General features: G+C 44.6%; 1 protein-coding gene across 19 annotated transcripts in view; it reads left to right on the top strand.

Moving 5' to 3' along the window:
* The window catches only part of XRRA1 (X-ray radiation resistance associated 1), a 101,606-nt gene extending 79,823 nt beyond the window's left edge, over nucleotides 1-21,783 (top strand). For 11 of the 19 annotated variants that reach the window (XM_033204682.1, XM_033204676.1, XM_033204679.1 and 8 more), the window contains 8 exons: nucleotides 3,540-3,665; nucleotides 10,717-10,810; nucleotides 11,561-11,676; nucleotides 14,298-14,645; nucleotides 17,411-17,609; nucleotides 18,388-18,503; nucleotides 18,712-18,817; nucleotides 19,215-19,468. In XM_033204682.1, coding sequence (XP_033060573.1) covers nucleotides 3,540-3,665; nucleotides 10,717-10,810; nucleotides 11,561-11,676; nucleotides 14,298-14,645; nucleotides 17,411-17,609; nucleotides 18,388-18,503; nucleotides 18,712-18,817; nucleotides 19,215-19,468 — 1,359 coding nt within the window. Of the gene's footprint in view, nucleotides 1-3,539; nucleotides 3,666-10,716; nucleotides 10,811-10,886; nucleotides 11,275-11,560; nucleotides 11,677-14,297; nucleotides 14,646-17,410; nucleotides 17,610-18,387; nucleotides 18,504-18,711; nucleotides 18,818-19,214 lie in introns of those variants that run through there. The other 8 variants (XM_033204678.1, XM_033204692.1, XM_033204693.1 and 5 more) reach the window with 6 other exon arrangements.
* Nucleotides 21,784-22,461: the final 678 nt, after the last annotated feature.

Here is a 22,461-nt window from a genome sequence, read left to right as displayed (position 1 = left end):
CTATAGATCACACTGAGGGAGCCCATTCATTGTATAGGTTGTTGCCAAGTACCTACCATGTACCAGGTCCTGTGCTGGCCACAGACAGACATGTCTTGACCTTACCTGCCTACTCTAACTTTCATTGTTCTCACATGCTGTTTAGCATAATGTAATAATGGCAGCTGCCTCAAGTGATAAAATTGGCATTGAAGTGGGGCTGCTACCAGCAGCTCCCTAACTAGAGTCCCCCAAAGCTGGAAAAGTCCTTGCCAGATACACCACTATCCAGGACCTAATCCTTGATGTCACAGGTTTAGACCCTTGATTTTTGTTAGCACAGAAAATTGTTTTTTCTCTCTCGGCAGATGCTCATGGAGACTGGTGCATGTAAACTAAATATTGATTTATTCATTTACAATAAATGGTATATCTCTTCATTTAGCCAACCTGCATCCTAGAGAGGCAGCTCAGTATACAACCTCCCCACAGATACAACTGTGTGAGAAATTCTATTAGTTAACTATAGCTGCTTACTCAAACCAACCCAGAAACGATTCATTATTTTTCACCACTCACAATTGAGTTGATGAAGTGATTCCACTGGCTTCACCAAGGCTCACTCATGCAACTGCATTTAGCTGGCAGGGTAGCTGTGGTCTGTGCTCAAGGAGATAGCTGACATGGCTTGGCATCTTCTCTGTCTTTTCCTCCTGGGCTACATTGCAGTATGGTTTCATTACAGCATCAGGGTTTCAGGAGAGCAAGGATGAATTGAAAGGTTCTGAAATTGAAATAGTGTCACTTTTCCACATTCTGTTGGTCAAAGCAAGTCAAAAGCCCAGTATTATATTGCTGTACAATTCTGACGCTGACCCCTGAGTTTGTGCAGACCCCACAAGTTAAGCACAGAGCCCACAAGTGAGGGTAGTTCCCAAAAAGATTTCCCTCACTTCAGAAGCCAGACACAAGTTTAGGAGTCCCCAGGCTATCCACACTTTGACCAACTGGTGATAAATTCAAGAGTTTCCACAACCCACTCAGGTTCAGTAATTTTCTAGAACAACTCATAAAACTCAGCAAAGGGTTATACTTATAATCACAGTTTTACTATAATGCAGCAGTCCCCAACCTTTTTGGCTCCAGGGACCAGTTTTGTGGAAGACAATTTTTCCATGGACTGGGGTGGGGTGGGTGGTTTCAGATGATTAAAGTGCATTACTTTTATTATGTACTTTATTTCTGTTATTATTACATTGTAATATATAATGAAATAATTATATGACTCACCACAATGTGGAATCAGTGGGAGTCTTGAGCTTGCTTTTGTGCAACCAGACGGTCCCATCTTGGGGTGATGGGAGACAGTGACAGATCATCAGGCATTGGATTCTCATAACAAGTGCACAACCTAGATCCCTCGCATGCCCAGTTCACAATAGGGTTTGTGCTCCTATTAGAATCTAATGCCACTGCTGATCCAACAGGAGGTGCAGCTCAGGCAGTAATGCAAGCAGTGGGGAGTGGCTGTAAATACAGGTGATGTTTCGCTCATCACCCGCTGCTTACTTCCTGCTGTGCGGCCCAGTTCCCAATAAACCAAGGACTGGCACCGGTTTGTGGCCCAAGGGTTGGGGACCCCAGCTATAAATGATACAAGTCAGGACCAGCCAAATGGAAAAGCATATAAGGTGAGGTTTGAGAGCTTTCTTGCCTCTCCCTGTGGAATCAGGGCATGTCTCCCTCCCAGCACACTGAATGTGCTCACCAACCAGGAAGCTCACCCACACCTCAGAGTCCAGAGCTTTTATTGGAGGCTCATTGGCCACCTGATTGAACTCAATTTCTAGTTCCTTATCCTCCCCAGGGGTCAGGCTGGTGCAAAGCCCCAACTCTCTAGCCACATGGTTAGTCTTTCTGGCATGGCCAGCCTCCATCCTGAGTCATGTCACTACCCTAAACTCAGGTGTGACTCAAGGAGTCCTGCATAACAAAGATATTCCTATCACTCAGAAAATTCCAAGGGTTTTAGAAGCTCAGTGCCAGGAACCTGGGACAAAGACCAGACAAATTGTTTCTTATGTAACAGCCAGTCTAATTTCAGGAGGGTAGACACATGGTCTCCACCTCTGAATGGGAGGAGCAGCAAGGTCACACTGCAAAAGGGCATGTATGTGGGATGGAGGGGCTTGTGGCCATTATACAGTCTACCTCACAAGTCAAAGATAATTTGTAGGATTGCTCAGTGCTCAGATCAGCTCTCTGACATCTGAAAATCTAGAAAGTGAGTTGGATAGTTGAGACTTTTAGTGGCCTTTCTCTATTAAAATCAGATGCATCTCCCTCTAAGACAGGGCCCTCTCTGCCCCCATCAGGGCCAGTTATGCCCTTGGGTCAGGATACTCCTCATCTTGACTCTCTGGCTTTCCCTTGTCTGTACTGCAGTCTGACTTACCCCCTTCAGTTCACACAGCCTTGCTCTAAGTAGGGAATTACATAGTGGAGGAGACTGCCTTATCAGACTGCCACTACATTCCACTCTTGCATCTCAGAGATTGCCTTGGGATCACTGGGAGAGGCAAGTCGTCTCAGTTCCCAGACACCATCACTGGTTTTTGTTTTATTCTCACCCATGACTGACCTGTCCACTCATGTGGTTTTACAAGTTGACCCAGAAGGGTACAAAATACTTGGCTCAAAGTAAGTGCCCCATAAATGCTCATTGAATGAACAAGCAAAATTTAAGTGACTTGCTCAAGATTCCATAGTGATTAATTAATTCAGCTTAAGACAGAATCTAGTTCATCTGAACCTAACCCTTAGCCCAACATGTACCCTTATAATATCCTGTGGTTCCATCGAACTCAGGAATTAGTGAGTGTAGTGAGTTATGTATGGTTAAACCAACAATGACCTTTTTCTGCTTGATCAAATATGTTGAACCTGTGGCAGTCTGGGTTGTATGAAAAGAACATGACCCTGCAAGAAGGGATCCAGATGCAGCATGCCACATTCAGCCCCCACGGGCCGGCTGAAGTCATTTAGGACTGTTGTTTCATCCCCAAATGAAGACCCTCCAACTCGAGGATGTGGGCTAGCCCATCAGAGCAGGTGTTCAAGGCTCAAGACACCTCCCTCTCCCCACTAGAAAAATTCCCCTTAAGGACACAAGCACCTTCCCCTTTGCCTTCTGGAGAAATTTTAACCCAACTGTATAGAAGGGCCAATTCAGGGTAAGCTGCTGTAGAGCAGAGAGAGAGGGTGGGGACCAGGTACCTCTGATGTCTGCACCAGTGCTGTATTATCCTGTGGCCTCAGAAAACTTGAAAATGGAACTTTGGGTACTTGAGAATTAGCTCATCATATGACCTAAGAGAACTTGGAGCCAGAATTCTGGGCTGATGGTGACATCTACCCTTATGACCCTACATGTCTCTTTTTGGCCAAGTCTCTCTAGGAAGGTCATTCATTCCACCCTGTTCCATTGAAAGGGTCTGTTGGCCCTTAGTGACCTTATTTATTATCGGGCACTTTGATTTTGACTTTTCCTTCTTTCTAAGACAACCAAGATATGTTCACTTCCTCCCATATTCGAGATCCTTCCTGTGAAGTCACTGAAGGCCAGGAACCAGACGCTGGCCCCACCCTTCCCAGAGCTGAGATACCTTAGCCTGGCCTACAACAAGGTGACTTTCTGCTCCTCTACTGTTTCCTCAGGGGCACAGATGGGAGGGTGGGATGCAAGTTGCTCTGGCCTAAAAACCAACCTTCCATTCAATTCCCTGCATTACAGGTACATGGGCTCAGGAATTCTCAGGGTGGGGAAAGTGGAGGGAGTTCAGGCCAAGGCTGGAGTCCATCTCTTCAGTCACAGATATTTATTTAGCACTTACCATGTGTCAGGCTCTGTGGTAGGCAGTAGGTATACAGCTGTGGAAAGAGACTTGGCCTCTGCCCTTTTGCAACTTATCACCTATAAGGAAGACAGGAAGACTGATAGGGACAAATCATCACAATACGAGCATGCTTAGTGTTATGAAGAAATTCACCATGTTATGAAGTAAAAGATGGAGGGGAGGTGTCTAACCTAATACTTAGGATCAAGGAAGGTTCTCAAGAAAGTGGTGTTTAAGCTGAGATCTGAATCAGTGAGTTTAATCAGGTGAAGAGGGGTGAGTCAAGTAAGGGTAGAAATGTAGCTTAAGGGGAACAGCAGATACAAAGTCTAAGGGACAGATTTAACATATTTTTCCAATATTCATGTCCTGTTTGGTTTTCTGTAAAATCCCACTAATTGAGCCCTACTCAAGTCTGAAATGCAGGAAACTTGTAAGATACTCTGCTTACATTCCTCTACAGCAAGCAGCTGGTACAGCTGAACTCCCCAAGTGTTTTCTTCTAAGAGTTTTATTGTTTTAGCTCTTACATTTAGGTCTTTATTTCAACTTAGTCTTTATATATAGTGTGAAACAGGTATCAGCTTCATTCTTTTGCATGTGGATATCCAGCTTTCTCAACACCCCTTACTGGAAAGACTATTCTTTCCCTCATTGTTACACCCTTGCCAAAAATCAGTGGACCATAGATGTATCACAGGCCCCTTTTCTTGAAATTGGTAATTTATGTCTTTTATTGATCCAAAATAGTTAGACATTACCTCTTTTATTGACTTTTTCTTATTAAACTAGCTGCTGGTTTCACTGGATTTCTCTGTTTTCCATTTCATTGATTTCTGCTCGTAACTTTATTTCTGTTCTTCTACTTAAAATGATTTTAATTTGCTCCTCTTTTTCTTGCATCTTAGGCAGTATAATTTTAGTTAATTGATTTAGACCTTTCTTTCTAATATAAGCAAGTAAAGCTGTACATTTCTTCTCCAAGCACTGCTTTAGCTGAGTCCTACAAATTGTAATATATTTTCTTTTTATTTTCATTAAATTAAAATATTTTCACTTTTTCCTATGATTTCTTCTTTGATTCACAGGTTTTTAAGAACTTAGTTAATTTCCAAATATATGGGGCTCTTCTAGGTGTCTTGTATTTATTTCTAATTTATTTTGTGTGCAGATAACATAATCTGTAAGATGTCATTCTTCTGAAATCTATTTAAACTTGTTTTATGATTCACCCTATGGTTGGTCTGTCTTGGTGAACATTCCATGTGCATTTCAAAAACTATGTATATTCTGCAGTTTTGTGGGAAAGTGTTCTGTAAATATTAAGGTAAGGTGGTTGGTTGTGTCACTCAGATCTTCTCTGTACTCTTGTCTAGTTGTTCTATCAATCACTGAGAGCAGTGTGTTAAAATCTCCAGACGTGGTTGTGAATTTGCTTATTTCTCCTTTTAGTTCTGTCAGTTTTTACTCCATGTATTTTGAAGTCTGCTCTTGATGCGGATACATTTAGAATTGTTGTATCTACTTAACGTATGGATACTTTTATAAATTATGAGTTGCCTTTTTTTGCCTCTAATAATATTCCTTGTCTTGATGTCTATTTTGTTTGATTTGCATATGGCTACATAGCTTCCTTATACTTACTGTTTGCATAGTATATCTCTTTCTATCCATTTACTTGCAACCTATTTATATCTTTGTAGTTAAGGTGTGTCTCTTTTAGACAGCATATAGTTGGTTTTTCCTAGGGTGCCAGAGTGTTTTTCTCAGTTTTCATGCTTTGTCCTCAGTTTTCATTCTTCCCTGAGTGCCTGCACCTCAGAGGAGTTTATCTCCACATGCTCATTCCTCCCCCTAGCAGGAGACTGCTTTTGCTTGCTACTTAGTGCTTGCTAAGTAACAAGTGGTGGTAGGGGCCAAAGGGAGGCTCTAGCCCCAGTCTTAGGCAGCCCTGGGACCAACGCTGTGTCTCAAGGATTGGCTTTTTTCTTGGTCCTACCCCTCTCCTAGCAGTAGGAGACCTCTAATGTGCTAGGCCCAGGTTGGTTTCCTGCTCCACCCACAGGAGTAGTGGGTTTTAATTTTTTCCCTACCCAAGATGCAGTGCCCCAGGCTGTAGGGTTTGCTGATCTTCCTCAGCAGCTGAAGGCTTTTGTTAACTATGGAGAAGGGTTGGTAAAGCCCCCTGCCTTTTTGTGGTGGGAGCTATCTCCTCTTCCAGGCTCACACCACCGAGGAAGGCTGTCATCAGTCTCTCTCCTGCCTCCAATCTTTCTCACACTAGTGAGCGTGAACTCCCTGGATGTCTGCAGCTTAAAGGGGTTTGCTCTAGGCCATGCTTGGTCTTTATAAATTCACTAAAATTTTTACCTGATTTCTTCTTAAGTGCTTATGTGGCACTCGCATCTGCCACATTCTACCACAGGCAGGCCAGTGTCTATGTCCCACCTCTCCTTGGAGGTGCCAGTATTTCCTTAGATTTCAGGCCACAATTGTCCTGGGATGTTAGCTCTCTATTGGACTCAAGAAAAGTTATGATTTTATAGATTATTCAGTTTTTTTCTTAAGGTTGGAGCAGCCCTCCTTCCATTTTTCTGTGTTTGCACCTGAGTTTTTAAGTGGTATTTTACTTTATGATAGTTACCACCTAATGTATTGTATCTTTTTGTCTATTGTCACGTATCTGCTACCAGAATGTGCTTTTGCTTTTAGCACTAGGACTTTGTTTTGCTTACATCTATATGCTCATTATCTAGAATATTACCTGATACATGATAGGTGCTCAACAAGTTTGTTAGATGAATGAATGATTTTTGTTGTTGTTGAGATGGAGTCTTACTCTGTCACCTAGGCTGGAGTGCAGTGGTATGATCTTGGCTCACTGCAGCCTCCTCCTCCCGGGTTCAAGCAATTCTCCTGCCTCAGCCTCCCAAGTAGCTGGAATTATAGGCACCCGCTACCACGCCTGGCTAATTTTTGTTTTTTATTAGAGATGGGGTTTCACCATATTGGCCAGGTTGGTCTTGAACTTCTGACCTGGTGATCCACCCACCTCGGCCTCCCAAAGTGTTAGGATTACAGGCATGAGCCACCATGCCCGGCCCCATGAATGATGTTTTAGTCATGTCAAATAATACAGCTGTGTTGAAATACTCAATTTATTAAAGTTACAAACTTCAAAATAAATTCTGCCTTTAAACAGAAGTTATACATCTAGAATATTCATCAGAAAATCACTCAGAATATTCACTAGAAATTTTTGTGTCAAACGTAAAATAATCACTTTCACTTGGTCTTTAATACTTAGTTCCTAAATGTGACGGATTGTTACACTCTCCTTAACCCAGTGAGATTGAGAAGAAATTTAAAGTTATCATTGGAACCTGAATGCATCTCCAGAAGCATTCAGCTCACCCTAGAGGGAACAGGCTAGCACCATGGCCAGATTTCGGCTTGCTGTGTCAGCCAGAATCCTAAGCCCATACCTTTCAGCTGGGCTTAATTTCACAGAAAATGTGATACACATGACCTGAATATCATTCAATTTTTTATCAATTTTTAATTGTAATTTTCTTCAACTTTTTAATCACCTGGTTTGGGTGAATGTAATTTTGCATCCTGACAAGATTAAATTCTGCATCTCCCATTCTTTAGTGATTGTCTCTTGACCCCCTGATTTGCACACAAGAGACTCTACACCCACTTTGACCACCATTATAGTCATTTATCAAAACATATTGGGCACCTTTTTAGGTTCGTCCTCTATCTCTGAAGTCTAGATAATGGCAGCAGAATTTTATATTTTACTCTATTGCAACTACTTAACTCTGCTCTTGTAGGACAAAAGGCAATATGGCAACAAATGAGACAGGTAGTATTTTTTCTTTTTCTTTTTCTTTTTTTTGAGACAGAGTCTCACTCTGTTGCCCAGGCTGGAGTGCAGTGGTGTGATCTCGGCTCACTGCACCCTCCACCTCCTGGGTTCAAGTGATTCTTCTGCCCCAGCCTCCCAAGGAGCTGAGATTACAGGCACCCGCCAGCACACCCGGCTAATTTTTGTGGGGTTTTTTTTTTTTTTTTTTTTGTATTGTTTTAAAGTAGAGACAGGGTTTCACCATATTGGCCAGGCTGATCTCAAACTCCTGACCTTGTGATCCACTTGCCTCAGCCTCCCAAAGTGTTGGGATTACAGGCGTGAGCCACCGCACCCAGCCAGAGAAAGGTAGTATTCTAATGAAACTTCAGTAAATGGATCATGGGCCAGATTTGGGCCATGTACTATATTTGCCAGTCCTGGTTTTGGTACAGCCTGTGTGCTAAGAGTGGTGTTTACATTTTTTAATGATTGAAAACAATCAAAACAAGGATAAAATTTCATGACATGTTAAAATTAGATGAAATTCAGATTTCGGGGTCCATAAATAAAATTTTATTGGAAAAAAGCCACCATACCTATTTGTTTATGAATTGTCTATAGCTGATTTTGTACAACAGTAGTAAAATTGAATAGCTGCAACAGAAACCATATGGTCTGCAAAGCCTAAAACACTTTGACAGAAAAGGTTTGCTGATCCCTGGTCTAGAAGATCAAATGTTAAAGTCTCTCAAGGCCTACTCCTAGTTTCTTTTCTCTCACGCCCTACTGTTTCCCTAGGGATGACTTCAGATACCCATTGGCTCATGAACAGTGACTCACAAATTTCTAACTCTAACGCAGACCTCTCCACTGTATTCCAGGAGGCCTCAAAGGTACCGCCAACATACACATACCCAAAGCAAGCTAATGAATTTTTTCTTCAAATTTTATGTTCTTTCATTGTTCCCTATCTTAGTGAATAGGTTGATCTTCCATCCAGTTACTCAAGGCACAAACCAGTTGTCACCTTTGATACTTCTCTCTTTTGCACCTCCCCATCCTCCACCCCCCCCCAAATATCTACATCATCACCAAGTTCTGTCAAATTTAGGTCCTCATATTTCTAAAATCCATCTAATGAGTTCCCCAAGGACCCAAATCTTAAACTACCTTTTGTTTGGCCCCTACTTGCATTTCTAGCCCCATTTTGCACCAGGTGCCCTCTTTCTCTCTGCTTTTAATTACACTAGCCTTCTTTAAACTCCTCCAGCGGCTATGAGGCCTTTCACACATTTTTCTCTTTGTATATAGAACACTTCCTCTCTGCATTAAAGTAAGACTAGCTACTGCAACAAACTTAAACATCTTAATCACTTAACACAATAAAAGTGTATTCCTTGCTTTTACAAAGTCCATTTTGGATATTCCTGATTGGCAGGTAGCCTTCCACATGATCATTCGGAGACCCAGGTCCCCTCTGGCTATGTTCTGTCATCTCATAGGGTCTTAACACTACTCAACTGGATCCTATGTATCCCATTAGATGGTTGAGCAGGGGGACTGTGGTAAAAGGAGGGAAGTAGAGGAGGTACAGGAGGGTACAGACTGTACACAGAAGTAGCATTTACTACTTCTGCCCAAGTTGCATTGGCCAGAACTGGGTCACGTGACCACATGTACTTGCCTGGGAGGCTAGGAGATAAAATCCCTGTGCTAGAGGTAGAGAAATGGTTTTGGTTAATACAGAGGTTTCTCTGCCACACACTCCATGCCCCACTGCGTTCACTAATTACCTCCTTCAGACCTCAGAGACACCTCTTACCTCTCTGACTGGGTCCGATGACCCTGTTACTTCATGCACCTATCTTGTGACATTTACCACATTGTAAGTCTATTCTCCTGTGTTACTGTTTCTCCAGTGCTTGTTTCCCACTAGACAGTGCTCTCTGAGGGCAGAAATTGTGTCTGTTTTGCTCATTCCCAACAAAGTGCTTGGCACATGGTAGGTATTCAGTAAATATTTGTTGGTTGAATGAATAAAAATGAAAGAAAAGTTAGTTGCTCAGTAGAAATCTAGTGCTATCCAGTAAGGCTGCGGAGGAAGCTAAACTGAAGTGCCCTCCCTCTTCCAGCCCTTGGACTTTACTACCTTCATTGGGTCCTACATCTGACCCAATACCTTTCAGTGTGTCCAGGGGTCTGATAGGCCACTGCCCGACTCCTGGTCCCTTTGATCCTGATGTCACTGATACTTTTCCATTGCTAATAGATACTCTCGCCGAGATGGTCCCCAGCTTTTCCAGACAGTCTGCTCAACAAAGCTTGTATATTTTTTGCCCTTCAGAGGCTGGCTTGGCCAATAAGCCACCACTTGCAGGCTGCCTTCACAGGGCATTCTCTGTATCCCAGACAGCCATGAGGTCTCTTTTAACACTGGCTCTACTTATCCCTTAGATGTGTGGGTCCTCCTTTCCCCCTATCCATCCCCAGAGAAGTGCCCAGAACTGGCTTCAGTGAAAGAGCCATCAGGAGTGTGTAGAGGTTTGTGTTGAGGAAGATGAAGTGTCAAATTGTATCCTGAAGTTAAAGTCAATGCCCTGTCAACCTTCCAGAATCTTCATGAGATAAAGAGTTTGTTTGTTCTTACCACAAATGTTTGTTCTTATTATTTTGCCACCAGCTTCCCTAATACTTGATACAGGCTACATATCCAGCATGGAGAAGAGAGGAAAAACTCTTGGCTCTTAAACACGCAACAGTGATGGTGGAATTTCAGACAGGAGGGGCAAGGCACTCTCTGCACGAGTAGGTGATATTGTAGGGACAAGGCAGCACCCAGCAGCGAGTCCCATCCACAGCAGCATGTCTTACCCAATACTACCCCCAATCCTAGCAAGCGTGGAGCCCTGCAGTGAGGGGCCTAGACATACCTAGGTAGAGGTGGGGGTGGTGTCAACCTGAGAGTCTCTCTTGCATTCATTACAGATCGCAAAAGAGGATGCTGTCCTACCAGTAGCTCTCTTCCCATCTCTCTGCGAATTCGTCTTTCATAACAACCCTCTGGTGGCCCATACACGAGGTATGGTGCCTGCAAACCTGCCCCCTCTCAACCCAGTGCCCAAGGAGCAGTGTGGCACCCTCATCCCCACCTCATCAATGGCAAGCCCTGGGATCTACTCTTTGTCAGAGAGGACAAGGTTCATGGTACATTGAGGAGTAGAGGAAATAGCTCTGTACCAGCTCATCCTGACAGTAACCCTGTGAGGCAGGCATTATTGTCCCCACGGACAGTGGTAGAAACTGAGGCTCAGGGAGGTTCATGATCTACCTAAGGTCACACAGCAAGAAAGAGTCTGAGTTGGGAATGGAATATGGAATTCTCTAAATCCTGTATGAGCTCTTTTGAACCACACCCTGCTTTGTGGAACAGTTCTGTCATGACCTCATTTCCCACTTCCCAGTTGCAGAGGGGTGCAGCCCCAACTGCAGGAGCCTCTCTTCCCAGAGCACAAGGAATGGGGTGGTCAGCAGTGGAGCAACTGTGTAAGATACAGGAGTTGGAGGCATTTTAGAGTCCTGGGCCCTGGAGTGACACCAGTGAAGTTCTGATCCTCACTCCACCATAGCTTTATTATCTTGGACAAATTCCTTAGCCTCTCTGTGCCTCAGTTTCCTTGCCTATTGAATGGGAATAATGAGGTACCTACCCCTAGAGTTGAGAATAAGTTTCATTAATACATGTAAAGCGGTTTGAATAGTGCCTGGCACATAGTAAGCCCCAGTATAAATTTTAGCTAATAGTAATCTTATTTTCCCATCATGGCACCAGGGGTCCCTCCATTGCTGAAGAGCTTCCTCCAAGAGCGACTGGGAATCCACTTAATTCGAAGGAAGATAGTAAAGCCTAAGCATCATGTTTTGATGTCTCAGAAGGAATCATGGAAGGTAGGGCTTCCAAGGCAGGACTGTCACCCCCAGGAAGACTGCAGCCTATTATAATGTATGCAAACCAACCTGGCTGTAGAGCTGCTCACTCCACAGTGCCTGGAATCTCTCCATTAGATTCAGCATTGCCTTCTCCTTTCCTTGCTTTGGGAAGAGCATTTGATAAAACAACAGATACGAAAATATATTTTAAACTCCCAAAACTCTTACCACTGAAAGTTACAGTCACCTACAGTAATTGAGAATGGCTATGGGCCAGGCGTGGTGGCTCACACCTCTAATCGCAGCACTTTGGAGGCCAAGGCGAGAGGATCACTTGAGGGCAGGAGTTAGATACCAGCCTGGGTGAGATCTTGTCTCTACAAAAAAAAAAAAAAAAAAAAATGGCTAAGCCAGGACCAGAATACATCTCCTGCCTGAATCTTAAGGAAGTGTTTCCTTATGTTGAGAGGTCTACTTCCTTTGCCATAAAGTAAGTCAAATCCCTCTTTCATCTGAAGAATTTCAAAAATTTCTGTGAAATGCTCCTCCCTCCTGAACTTTATTAGTCTTTCTACAGCCAAAAGGTGGGCTGAGCATTGCTGATCCCAAAAGTTAAATACAGGCATTTCCTTGCCATCCCCTCTGCAGCCCGCCTCTGTCCAGCTAGGCTCTTGTCTGATGTCCTCAGAGGACTGGACAAGCATTTGAAGTCAGAAATAGAAAATCCAAGGTTTCCATCATCTTCCTTGTTGTCTGTTACCTCCTCTTAAGGATCTGCCCCATCATTTCCCATCAGCCAGCTAGGGAGGGGCAGAATCCTCTCTCCTTTATGAAGCCCCATGCCTAGGACTCTGTGGAGCCCTTGCATATATGCTATCTCATAATTCTCACAGCAGATGAAGCAACAAACTCAGAGAGGTGAACTGACTTGTTAAAAGTTAGTGTGGGTCCTAGGGGACCCCTCACACCTCCTCCCATCAAAGGTTCTGACCAACCTTGGAGCTAAATGAGTTAAATAAACACAGATGCCAGTGGCCAAATGAGAAACAAATCAATGCTTTGTTAATTTAGGTAAATACCCTCTATCTTGGACTGGAGAATGTGGCTTAGTCCTGAGTCAGACTGGGGATGCCTGCATGTCCCCATTGTGCATACAGAGATGGGGCTAGAAATGCAGATTAGACCCCTGGGGTTACATGGACAAGGGCTGCAGCCCCTCCCCTCACACCTAGGCATGGACAGACAGGAGGAAAATGGAGAACCTGCCAGAACAGTCCTGTAACCAAGAAGCTGTGTGAGCCCTTTGATGTGAGGACACAAATAGAAGATAAAATAGCCTGGTCTCATTGATGAGCAGTAATCCAGCCCACGACTGAAGCAGGACGCAGTGACTCAACCTCTGGCCAGTTAGGTTACCCATTCCTCCCTTGGAAAGGGGCGGGGAAAGTAGCTGTGGGATGGAGAAAGAGCATTTCCTCTAGCACATCTCTCTCACAGAGCCATGAGAGGGAAGGGGAACTGTCCCTTCCCGCCAGCTGCCAAGTGATGGCACTTGGTGTTTTAGATGCTGAGGTACAGTGCTGTGTTCATGCCCTGTGCCTTGTGGCATGGATTCAGACAAAGACTCTGGGTCCCTCAGGCTTCAAGTCTAAACACTGAGGTTCTACATATTTTCCAAAAGGAGATTTTTTTTTTAAAGTAACATGTTTTATAAAAGTCATCCTTCGCCCTCCTTAGTCCGTTAGGTACATTTGCACACACCATTTCATTTGGTGGAACTCTGTGAGAGAGGCACAAGGAGGAAATGGGAACTCAAAGGATAGACCTGTATTCCAGCCCATATTTTTCTAACTACAGTGCTTGGAATCTTTCCACTACACAACTTACATCTCTCAGTAAACGTACAGATGTAAGTGAACCAAATACCTCTGACAAAGAGTGAAAACAATCGACTATGTAAAGGGGGAGAAGGAAAGAACTAAGCCCAGCTGAGGTAAATTGGGCACATGGACACCTCCTGGCAGCTGAGGAGGACGGGGAGAATGGTCACAGGCTTTTACTAATTAAGAAAGTTATTTTCTTGGTCCTGAACCTTCAGAGATATCTTTTGGATCTTTATATAAGGTATAGGGACCAGCATCCTGAAAGGGGCCTGGTGCTGCCATCTTCCAGAAAATACAGGACCATTCCCCAACACCCTCTCCTCGGAGTCCCTGGGGAAAGCCATAGGCACCATGTTAAACCCTCATCTGAAGAGTGAGACTACTGAGGGCCAGAGTGACGTATGGTCAGGGATGCAGCATGAAGCCTGGAGCCCAGGACTGGAATTACATCATCCAGGCACTACTGCTGAATCACTCTGGGACTTGGACAGGTCATTTTACCTCTCTAAGCCTGTTTCCTCATCTATAAAATTGAGGATAATTATTCATTGGGTAGTTTCAAGGTAGAAATAAAACAACTTACATCATGCATGGGGCACATCATAGATGCCCAACAAGTATGATTTCCCTTTCCACCTCCCCGTCAGTCCGTACCCAGCACTCCAGCTGCTATACAAGTGGCCTCAGGCTAGTGAGGCCCAGGAGGAGAGACTCTTGATTAGGAAGCACATTCATTCCGGCTCTTCTCCATGACAGGTGAAAACTGAAATCCCAAAGGTGCCAAAGCAGCCTCTGGTGCTCCATCACCCACAAGTGACCACAACCAAGTCTCCCTCAAAGGATATGCTAGAGCCAGAGGCAGAGCTGGCTGAAGATCTGCCCACTACCAAAAGCACTTCTGTGGAGTCAGAGATGCCCACTGAGAGTCTGGAAGGCCTTTCCCTGTCTCGCCGGACCTTCGTGCCACTGCCTCCCATCTGCTCCGACTCCACTGTGCATAGTGAAGAGACTCTGTCCCACCTGAGTGACACAGCTGTCCACCTCAGCCCAGAGCACCCATCAGATGAGGACTCCAAGAGCACAGAGTCCATCTTCCTGACCCAGGTACCTGTATCCAGCTGTCCCTGCCCACTTGTTACTAGCTCCCACAGGTTCCTCTGCAGCCCTTAGGCTCAACTGCCGTGGACAGCTGGGAGCAACAAGCACATGGCAGGTCTGGAAATGAGAAGTCAGCACCCTTGGTGGAGCTTGCAAGCCTCTTCTGGAAGATCTCTGGTCTAAGGCTACTGATAGGGGCACCCATGGGGACAAGTCATATTTCTGTTGCACAGACAAGATCTGTGGTCTGCCTGGGGTGTGATTCCAACTAGTTTTTCAGAAGGGTTTGCTGCTGCCTGTACCTCTCTACTTCAGGGCTCCTCACTTTTGATGCTGCCTCTGGATCCTGGGAACACAGATCAGATGCAGGTCGTGCCCTTGAGGTGCTCTCAGTATAATGGGGAACACAGACCAGCTCATGCAATCAGTGCTGAGACAGGAAATCCCAGAGGCTGGGAGCCTGGAGGAAGGAGAGATGCTGGTGCCCCAGCCCAGGAGGCTGTCCTGGAAGAGGCTCAACTGAGCTGAGATTTACAGGCTGAGTAGGAATTAAAGGTGAAGATGTAGCAGCAAGGGCATTCTGGACAGAGGACACAGCATGAAACAGGATAGAGGAAGAAAATTAAAATGGTACATTCAGAAACCACAAATGTTTAGTGTCAGTGCAGCAGAAGGGTGGCATGTGGCAAAGGGTAATATAAGGCTAGAAGAGTTGGCAGGGCCCCCTTGAACTTTATTACTGTACCATCCTTGTCCCTGATCTCCCTGCCTCCAGTCTTGCCCCTCCAATCTGCTCACTGCCAGATCTTTCCAGGATGTACATCCATCCATTCATGGAGGTCTAACTCTCCATCCATCTATTTCTTTTTCCACAGATGACTTATAGTGACATATAAATTTATATAGTATAAAAGTATCTTAAAGAACTATCTCAGAACCTTTTTGGAGCAATGCAGAATATAAATAAGCATTTTAAAAGAAACAATTTGAGAGAGTTAGATGGAAAATATGGACAGGAAAGGAAATAGTACAAGAGTAATTCTGTCACTCAAACATGCACATCATGCACTGCTGCTATTATAATAAAGATGTTTTGACAAAATGCAATTCTGAGCTCCTAGCGGCCAAAGCCATGCAATCAATTATGAGTCACCATGTTGTTCAGAAAAAAAAAAAAAAATCTTTTTTTTTTTCTGGCCTAATTATCCTGGCTATAACCTTTAATACAATGATGAATAGAAGTTGTGAGAGCAGACTTCCTTGTCTTGTGCTTGTTCGTAAGGGGAAAGCATTCAGTCTTTCACCATTAATTATGATATTAGGTGAGGGTTTTCCATAGATGCTCTTTATCTGGTTGAGGAAGTTACTTTGTATTCCTAGTTGGAGTGCTTTTTAATTATGACAGAGTGGGCTTTTCCTGTGTCTATTGAGATGATCATATGGTTTTGTTCCTTTATTGATATATTACATTAATTGATTTCCAGATGTTAAACCAACCTTTCATTCCTAGGATAAATCTCACTTGGTCATAGTATATAATCCCCTTTACTTGTGGAATTCAGTTTGCTAATATTTTTTGAGAATGTTTGCATTTATATTCATAAGTGATACTGCTTTGTATTTTTCCTTTCTTGTAATGTCTTTCCCTAGTTTGGATTTCAGGTTAATACTAACCTCAGATAAGAAGCATCTGGTCCTTAGCTTTTCTTTGCAGGAAGTTTAAAAATTGCTAATTCAGCTTTTTTGCTTGTTATATGTCATATATATTGTATACACATACGTGTGTATATATACACGTATATTCACAAATACACACGCACGTATATACATGATGGGTCTCACTGTGTTGCCCAGGCTGTAGTGCAATGGCTATTCACAGGCACTATCCCACTACTGATCAGGATGTGAGTTTTGACCTGCTCCATTTCCTACCTAGGCAAGTTCATCTCTCCTTAGGCAACTTGGTGGTCTCCCACTCCTGGGAGGTCACCATATTGATGCCGAACATAGTGTGGACACTCGAGGAGCATAATGCACACTACAGCCCAGAGCTTCCGAGCTCAAGCAGTCCTCCCACCTCAGCTTCCTGAGTAGCTAGGACTACAGGCATGTGCCACCCCACCTGGTGAGTCATTTTAATAAATAACTACATCCCTACATGACATACAGATTTCTATAAAGCCATTAGGATAGGCTAAAATCCTCCATGGTGGTTTGCCATCAGAGTGAAGATAAAGAAAATACAAAATAAAACACACCCTCAGCTTGGCATATAGTGGTCCTTACTGATCTGGGTCCTGCTTACCACTGCGGTTGCCTGTCTCTTCACATTTTACTTAACTGTACCAATCTTTAGTTCCCCCAAAATGAACCTTGATGTTTCTTACCTCTGCACCTTTGCTCATGCTGTTCCTTGTCTGAAACAATCATTCTTTCTCATCACTTGCAGTCTACACCTCTCCCCATTGCTCCGTAGGGATGGCTTTCCTGGCTCTTTAAGACTTAGCTCAGGCTAAGGCATTCCTCCAAGGGAGCTTCTTGGCTAGGTTGGGGCTTCCTCTGGGATCACCCAAAACCACTGTATTCCCTCTGTTAAAGCATTTATTAATTGTCTATTTTTATGTCTGCCTCCTTCCATCCCAGTCTTGGTCTTACTCTTGCCCTTAACAGGGCCCAGCAGAGACCAGCACAGAGATGATGCTCTGAATGTTCATGGAATGAATGAATGAATGAATGAATGACAAATAAATGTGTTTTCTTCCTGGGCACAGGTGAGTGAACTGCCTTCCTCCATCATCCATAAGGATGATTTAGAGTTGAAGGAGAAAGACCAAAAGAAACCACCAACGGCACCCAGAGAGGTAAAAGTGACTCGGAGGAAGCTCACAACTGCCTCCCTTCCCAGCAAGTACCACGGCTATGAAGAACTGCTGACAGCCAAGCCTGATCCAGCCTTCATTGAGCCAAAGGGTATGTGAGGGCATATCCTTGCTCCAGGGCAAGAGGCCATCTCCACAGCCCAGAGCAAGTCAGGGTCAAGCCAAGGCTGGCACCAAGCTGTCTTTTCCCAACTAGGGTGCTGTTCTCTGTCTAAATACCTGTCAAAGGGCTCCTTTTAGGGTGTCCTTTGTTTGAAGCCCCACATATTGGGTCCCCTGTCCTGGCTTGGGCCTTCACTGGAACCACAGTTTATTCAGAGATTCTAGTCGGTCTCAGCCTAGCTGTTCTGGATGATGAAGTCTCTCCTCAGGAAAAGTTTGATGAATGAACACCCAGACTGGCCAGATTCTTGAGCTTTTCCCAGCCCAGGTTAAGTTCCCAAACTGAACGTCCGAAGTCCTTCCTATCTGGTTGGAGGCAAAGGAGGCAGCTTCATCTCTGTGTTAATCTGTACTTCCAAAGCAACTGGCATTCAGGGGGACTGTTGGGGATATCAGCCCCTGCGATATAACCCCCTGAGGTTAACGGGGTCGCACTGGAGCCAGCCTTTTCCCCCCACTCCAATACTATCTTCCCATTACAATCTGTGCTATTTTTCTGTTATAATATGGGACAAATACTCACTGAAGAATGATGGACGTTCAGGCACTGGAACAGACCCGGAAGAAACCTGGGAGCAGTGTTTTCTTTTGGGGACTCTCAAATCCTTTCACCTAGAGCTGCTGTGAGACTGAGGAATGAAGCAATCAGGGGAGGCATCTGGGAGGATGGGGCAGTGCCTTGACTCAGTCTTGCCTTCTTGCCCTAGGAATCCAGAAGAATGCACAGGCCCTGCAACACATGCTGAAGCACCCACTCCTGTGCCCCTCCTCCGAGCCCAAGCTGGACACTCTTCAGAAACCCTATGTTCCCAAAGAGAAACGGGTAAACATCCAGCTCATTGAGTGTGTAAATGGCCCCTGAGTAACCCCCTCAGGTACAGATGTGGCTGTCACCTTGGGACCCTCTGAGGGCCATGCTTTCCCAGCACCCCCAGATGCTCCTCAGCCTGTTGCTGTGACTATATGAAGTTAGGCCAGGAAAGTCTATGCATAAACCTGGGATAACACCCTCCTCCATGACCTTCTGCCAGGCCCAGAGGATCCCGATTCCACCCCCAAGGAAGACTAGAACCCAACTGCTGGATGACATCTTCATTCGCTTGCGGGATCCCCGGAACATTACAGAGGCTCCACTAGGTACGGCTCTGCCACAGCTGCCAGGATCCCAGATCCAGTTCACTCCTGCTGACTAAAGGCAAAGAAAGGGCTTGTGTCAGTGCAGGAAAGGCCCCTATAGAGCAACTACTGACATCAGTCTCTATATGTAGATGGAGAAAAGGAGAGCCAGCGTGAGGCCTGGAGTTGCCTAAAATCACATAGCATGTTAAGGTCCTGAACCAGGGCTTAAGACAGAGTCAAGAGGGGATACCACTGACTTCCTACTGCCCCAAGCTGGAAAGGCCATTTTCAGCCCCTTAGCATCCTCCTGTCATGCCTTCCCACTTTCCAAGGGTCTCTAGACCCAAGCCTCTTGCTTCCGTCTGGGTGGGAACCAGGGTGAGCTTGGTACCTCTCCTGGCTTCTTTTCCTGCAGGTGCTGTCCTGCACCGGCGGACACAACGGCGGCTGGTGAACCACAAGCAGTACCTGGAGGCCAAGAGGCTGTTGAAGGAGTTCCAAGCACGTTACCGGCAGCTGGTGAGTGGCTCTCTGCGGACAGTGTTCGGGACCACCCCACTCCCCCCAGCCTGCCCAGCGCTGAGTGAGAGTCAGCCCAAGTTCGGCCGCTTCCTCGAGTTCATGGATGAATTCTGCCAGGAGCCCACAGCCAGTGACTCACAAGGCTAGGGCTGTGCATGGGGGCTGTGCGCACCATCCAACCTGTGCCTCAGCTCTCCCTGAGGGCTCTGTGCCCTGGACCGCACCTCAAGGTTGACCAGCCGGCCACAGGCTTCAGAGCTCAGCTGGGCCCCACTCGCTGGCCACAAGGTGGCCTCCCCTTGTTAGGATCTCCCCTCCTTGGGCCAGGCATGACGGGGTGCCTGGCCCAGCAGCAATAAAAAGTGGGTGCACAGGGCAATAGACTGGGTGCCACATGCATTCTTTCTTGGAACCCAGGCCACAGCAGCACTGTCACACTTCCCTCTAAAAATGGTTTTCCAGTTCAGATGCAACAGGGATACATTTGTTCTCTGTTGTATAAGAAACTGACACCAGGGGGATCTTAACAAATTCCTGAACAATGGCTCCAAAAAGGGTATTTTTAGAAACCAGATCTTGTGAGTACAACCCTAATGTGCAGGGACAGTGTCATCCTGTATATTCATTCTTTACTCACTCTCTTTCTTGGTTCCTTCATTAGAAGCATGAATGGTTGAATGTGAACATGACAGTAAACTGGAGCAAACTGTCAACTGGAGATAACTTATGCCAAAAGACATAGTTGTATACCATGGAAACCCCATCCCTGCTCCTAATCTTTACTGCCGTTCTGAATACCAAAGCAAGACATTCATCATAGGGCATTTCCCAGAGCACATACAGCACCAACAATCCACACACAGCCTAAGCTTAACCCATGTTTTTGTCTGAGATTGTTCTCCAGAGACAAGACTCTGACTAGAAACAGAACATCCACTTTCATGAGTTTTCTTTACTGTATTCTCAACTTGGGCCTCACCTCAAGCAGGCAAACATACATTGAAGAATGCGCTTTGGTACTGTTTAAATAACAACACATCAGCCCACTTGATTCCATGCCATGTCCTTGCTGACAGAAGCATCCCCAACAGGGCATGCCCTGGTCCAAGTCCTCTGTCTTTGTCAAAATGTTCTTCTGATGAGTTGGAGAGGAGGCAGCCAGCAGTGGCAGTCCACAGGGATCCAGGTACCTTCTCCAATCCTAAAGCAGACAGCAGGTTGAATAAAACCAACACACAACCTATTTTCTAGGCAGGAGGGGAAAAGGCCCTTAGGACAACAATATTTATACAAAGAGTTGAGAGTAAACAGTATATCAGGCTCAAAAAAAAAAACACAAACAAACAAACAAAAAAAAACAAAAAACTATATGTTGGCATTTAAATTTTTTTCCCTTGCATAGTATCTATTCTCTCACTAGGACTTTTAAGTGCTCTGCTGGAGGCTCAACGTTGGTAATACCATGTTTGATGCAAACTTGAACCCAATGAGGAAGAACCCCTGCTCTCATTGGTGGCACATCTTTGGAGGGTGGTGGCCCCAACAAGGGGCAGTCTGCCTGCTGCTATATTAATCTGGAACCAGGGCCAACAGCTACTCTTGAACTATGGTATTTGAAGAGTGAGTTCATTGCCTGTTTTACCTTATATTAAATGACAGGAAAGGAAGATAAACAAACCTTGCTTTGCCTTGGCTTCAAACTAGTTCTTAAGACACCAGAAAGGGAGAGAGGGAGTCTGCTCAGAGTTTGAGGTTGCCTCTCACAAGATGATGGCTAAAAGTTGCCACCTTATTCAAAAGGCATTACGGAGGCATTTACTCACAAAGGAGAGAGAGTAAATTTTTTTCTTACGAGGAAAAAAAAAATACTGATAATACGGAGAATAATCTGCACATCCAGTCTTGGCACTTTTTCCTTCATCCAATTTGACTAATCTCTAAACTGGTGACCCTTGCATATATCTTAGTCTCTTTTCTATGATCTTCTTCCGAAAGCTACAGCAGATAACAGTCATGTATAAAGATGCATTTCCTAGATCATCTTCAGAAGAAAATCTCTTCAACACTTTCCCTAGAATCTGCCCCACAACCACCCTGCCCCAGACCTGCTTTCTCTTTGAGAATTCATAACCAGCTATGTTTAGATGCCAGTTCAAAAGACAACTCTATGGGTTGATGAGGAAAAGGCTGGCTGAGAACAATTTAAGACCACAGTGAGTTTCCAGTTTTTAAAGAAAATTTGGCTAGCTGGCTTTTAATTCTTAATTAAAATTAAATTTTAATTAAAATTATTCCAATCAAAATACATCACTCTCCAAGATTCCACATTCATATTACTTATACTATGGAGACTTTCTCTACCTGAGCATGTATTCAGGGTCTATAGGTACATTTAACTGAAAAAATCAGGAAGAAAAAGCTAGTAAAATAGCTTCCTAAATCATTTGGGGGTATCCCCATCATTGGTGTGTGTGTCTGCATGTGTCAAACTTTAACGATTATTTATTCAGACCCTGGAAACCTACACTATAAAATAGGGCACTGGATCGCAAGTTCCTCGTTTGGTTAAAAAGAAAAAAGCAGGGGGGGGGGCAGAGAAGAAATTTAACGTGGATGATTTCCATGCCCATTCCAGCTATAACATTCTATGGCTGTGACCCAGCCTTTGATTCTTCTCTTTTCCCATTCTCCTACTAGACATTTCAATTAAAAGTTAGGCAGGAAAAAGGAAAGGAATCCCAAGTTGCTGCCAGCTCTGATGAGAGATCAGGTTCGGGGAGAGATTAGGAGGTTACTAAATTGAGGTGTGGGCCTCTCCTGACCATGTCAGTGATCCACAACCCACCTCATTTCTTGGAGCTTAAGCTAAAAGCAGTATCTGAAGAGATGTTAATGTCCTGTAATTACTAGACGAGAAAATTCATTCTCCTTCCATAACATGACTTAGTAAAAGAAAAGCAATGGTGCAAATTCACAAATACCAATGGGGTCTCTAAAATGTAGAATGCAGCCTGCTGGGTGCTGGGCAGTATCCTAAATGGGACCAGAAATGGCTTTCCTAAGACCATAAACAAACTCCCCAGCCACACATACATTCAAATGCATTCCATTAGACATGGAGCTCCTCAAGAGCAGGAACT

The sequence above is a fragment of the Trachypithecus francoisi genome, unplaced genomic scaffold, assembly GCF_009764315.1.
Source record: "Trachypithecus francoisi isolate TF-2019V2 unplaced genomic scaffold, Tfra_2.0 Lachesis_group8, whole genome shotgun sequence".
Lineage (NCBI taxonomy): Eukaryota > Metazoa > Chordata > Mammalia > Primates > Cercopithecidae > Trachypithecus > Trachypithecus francoisi.
The sequence above is the reverse complement of the archived record's forward strand: the minus strand, read 5'-3'. Positions and strand labels throughout refer to the sequence as shown.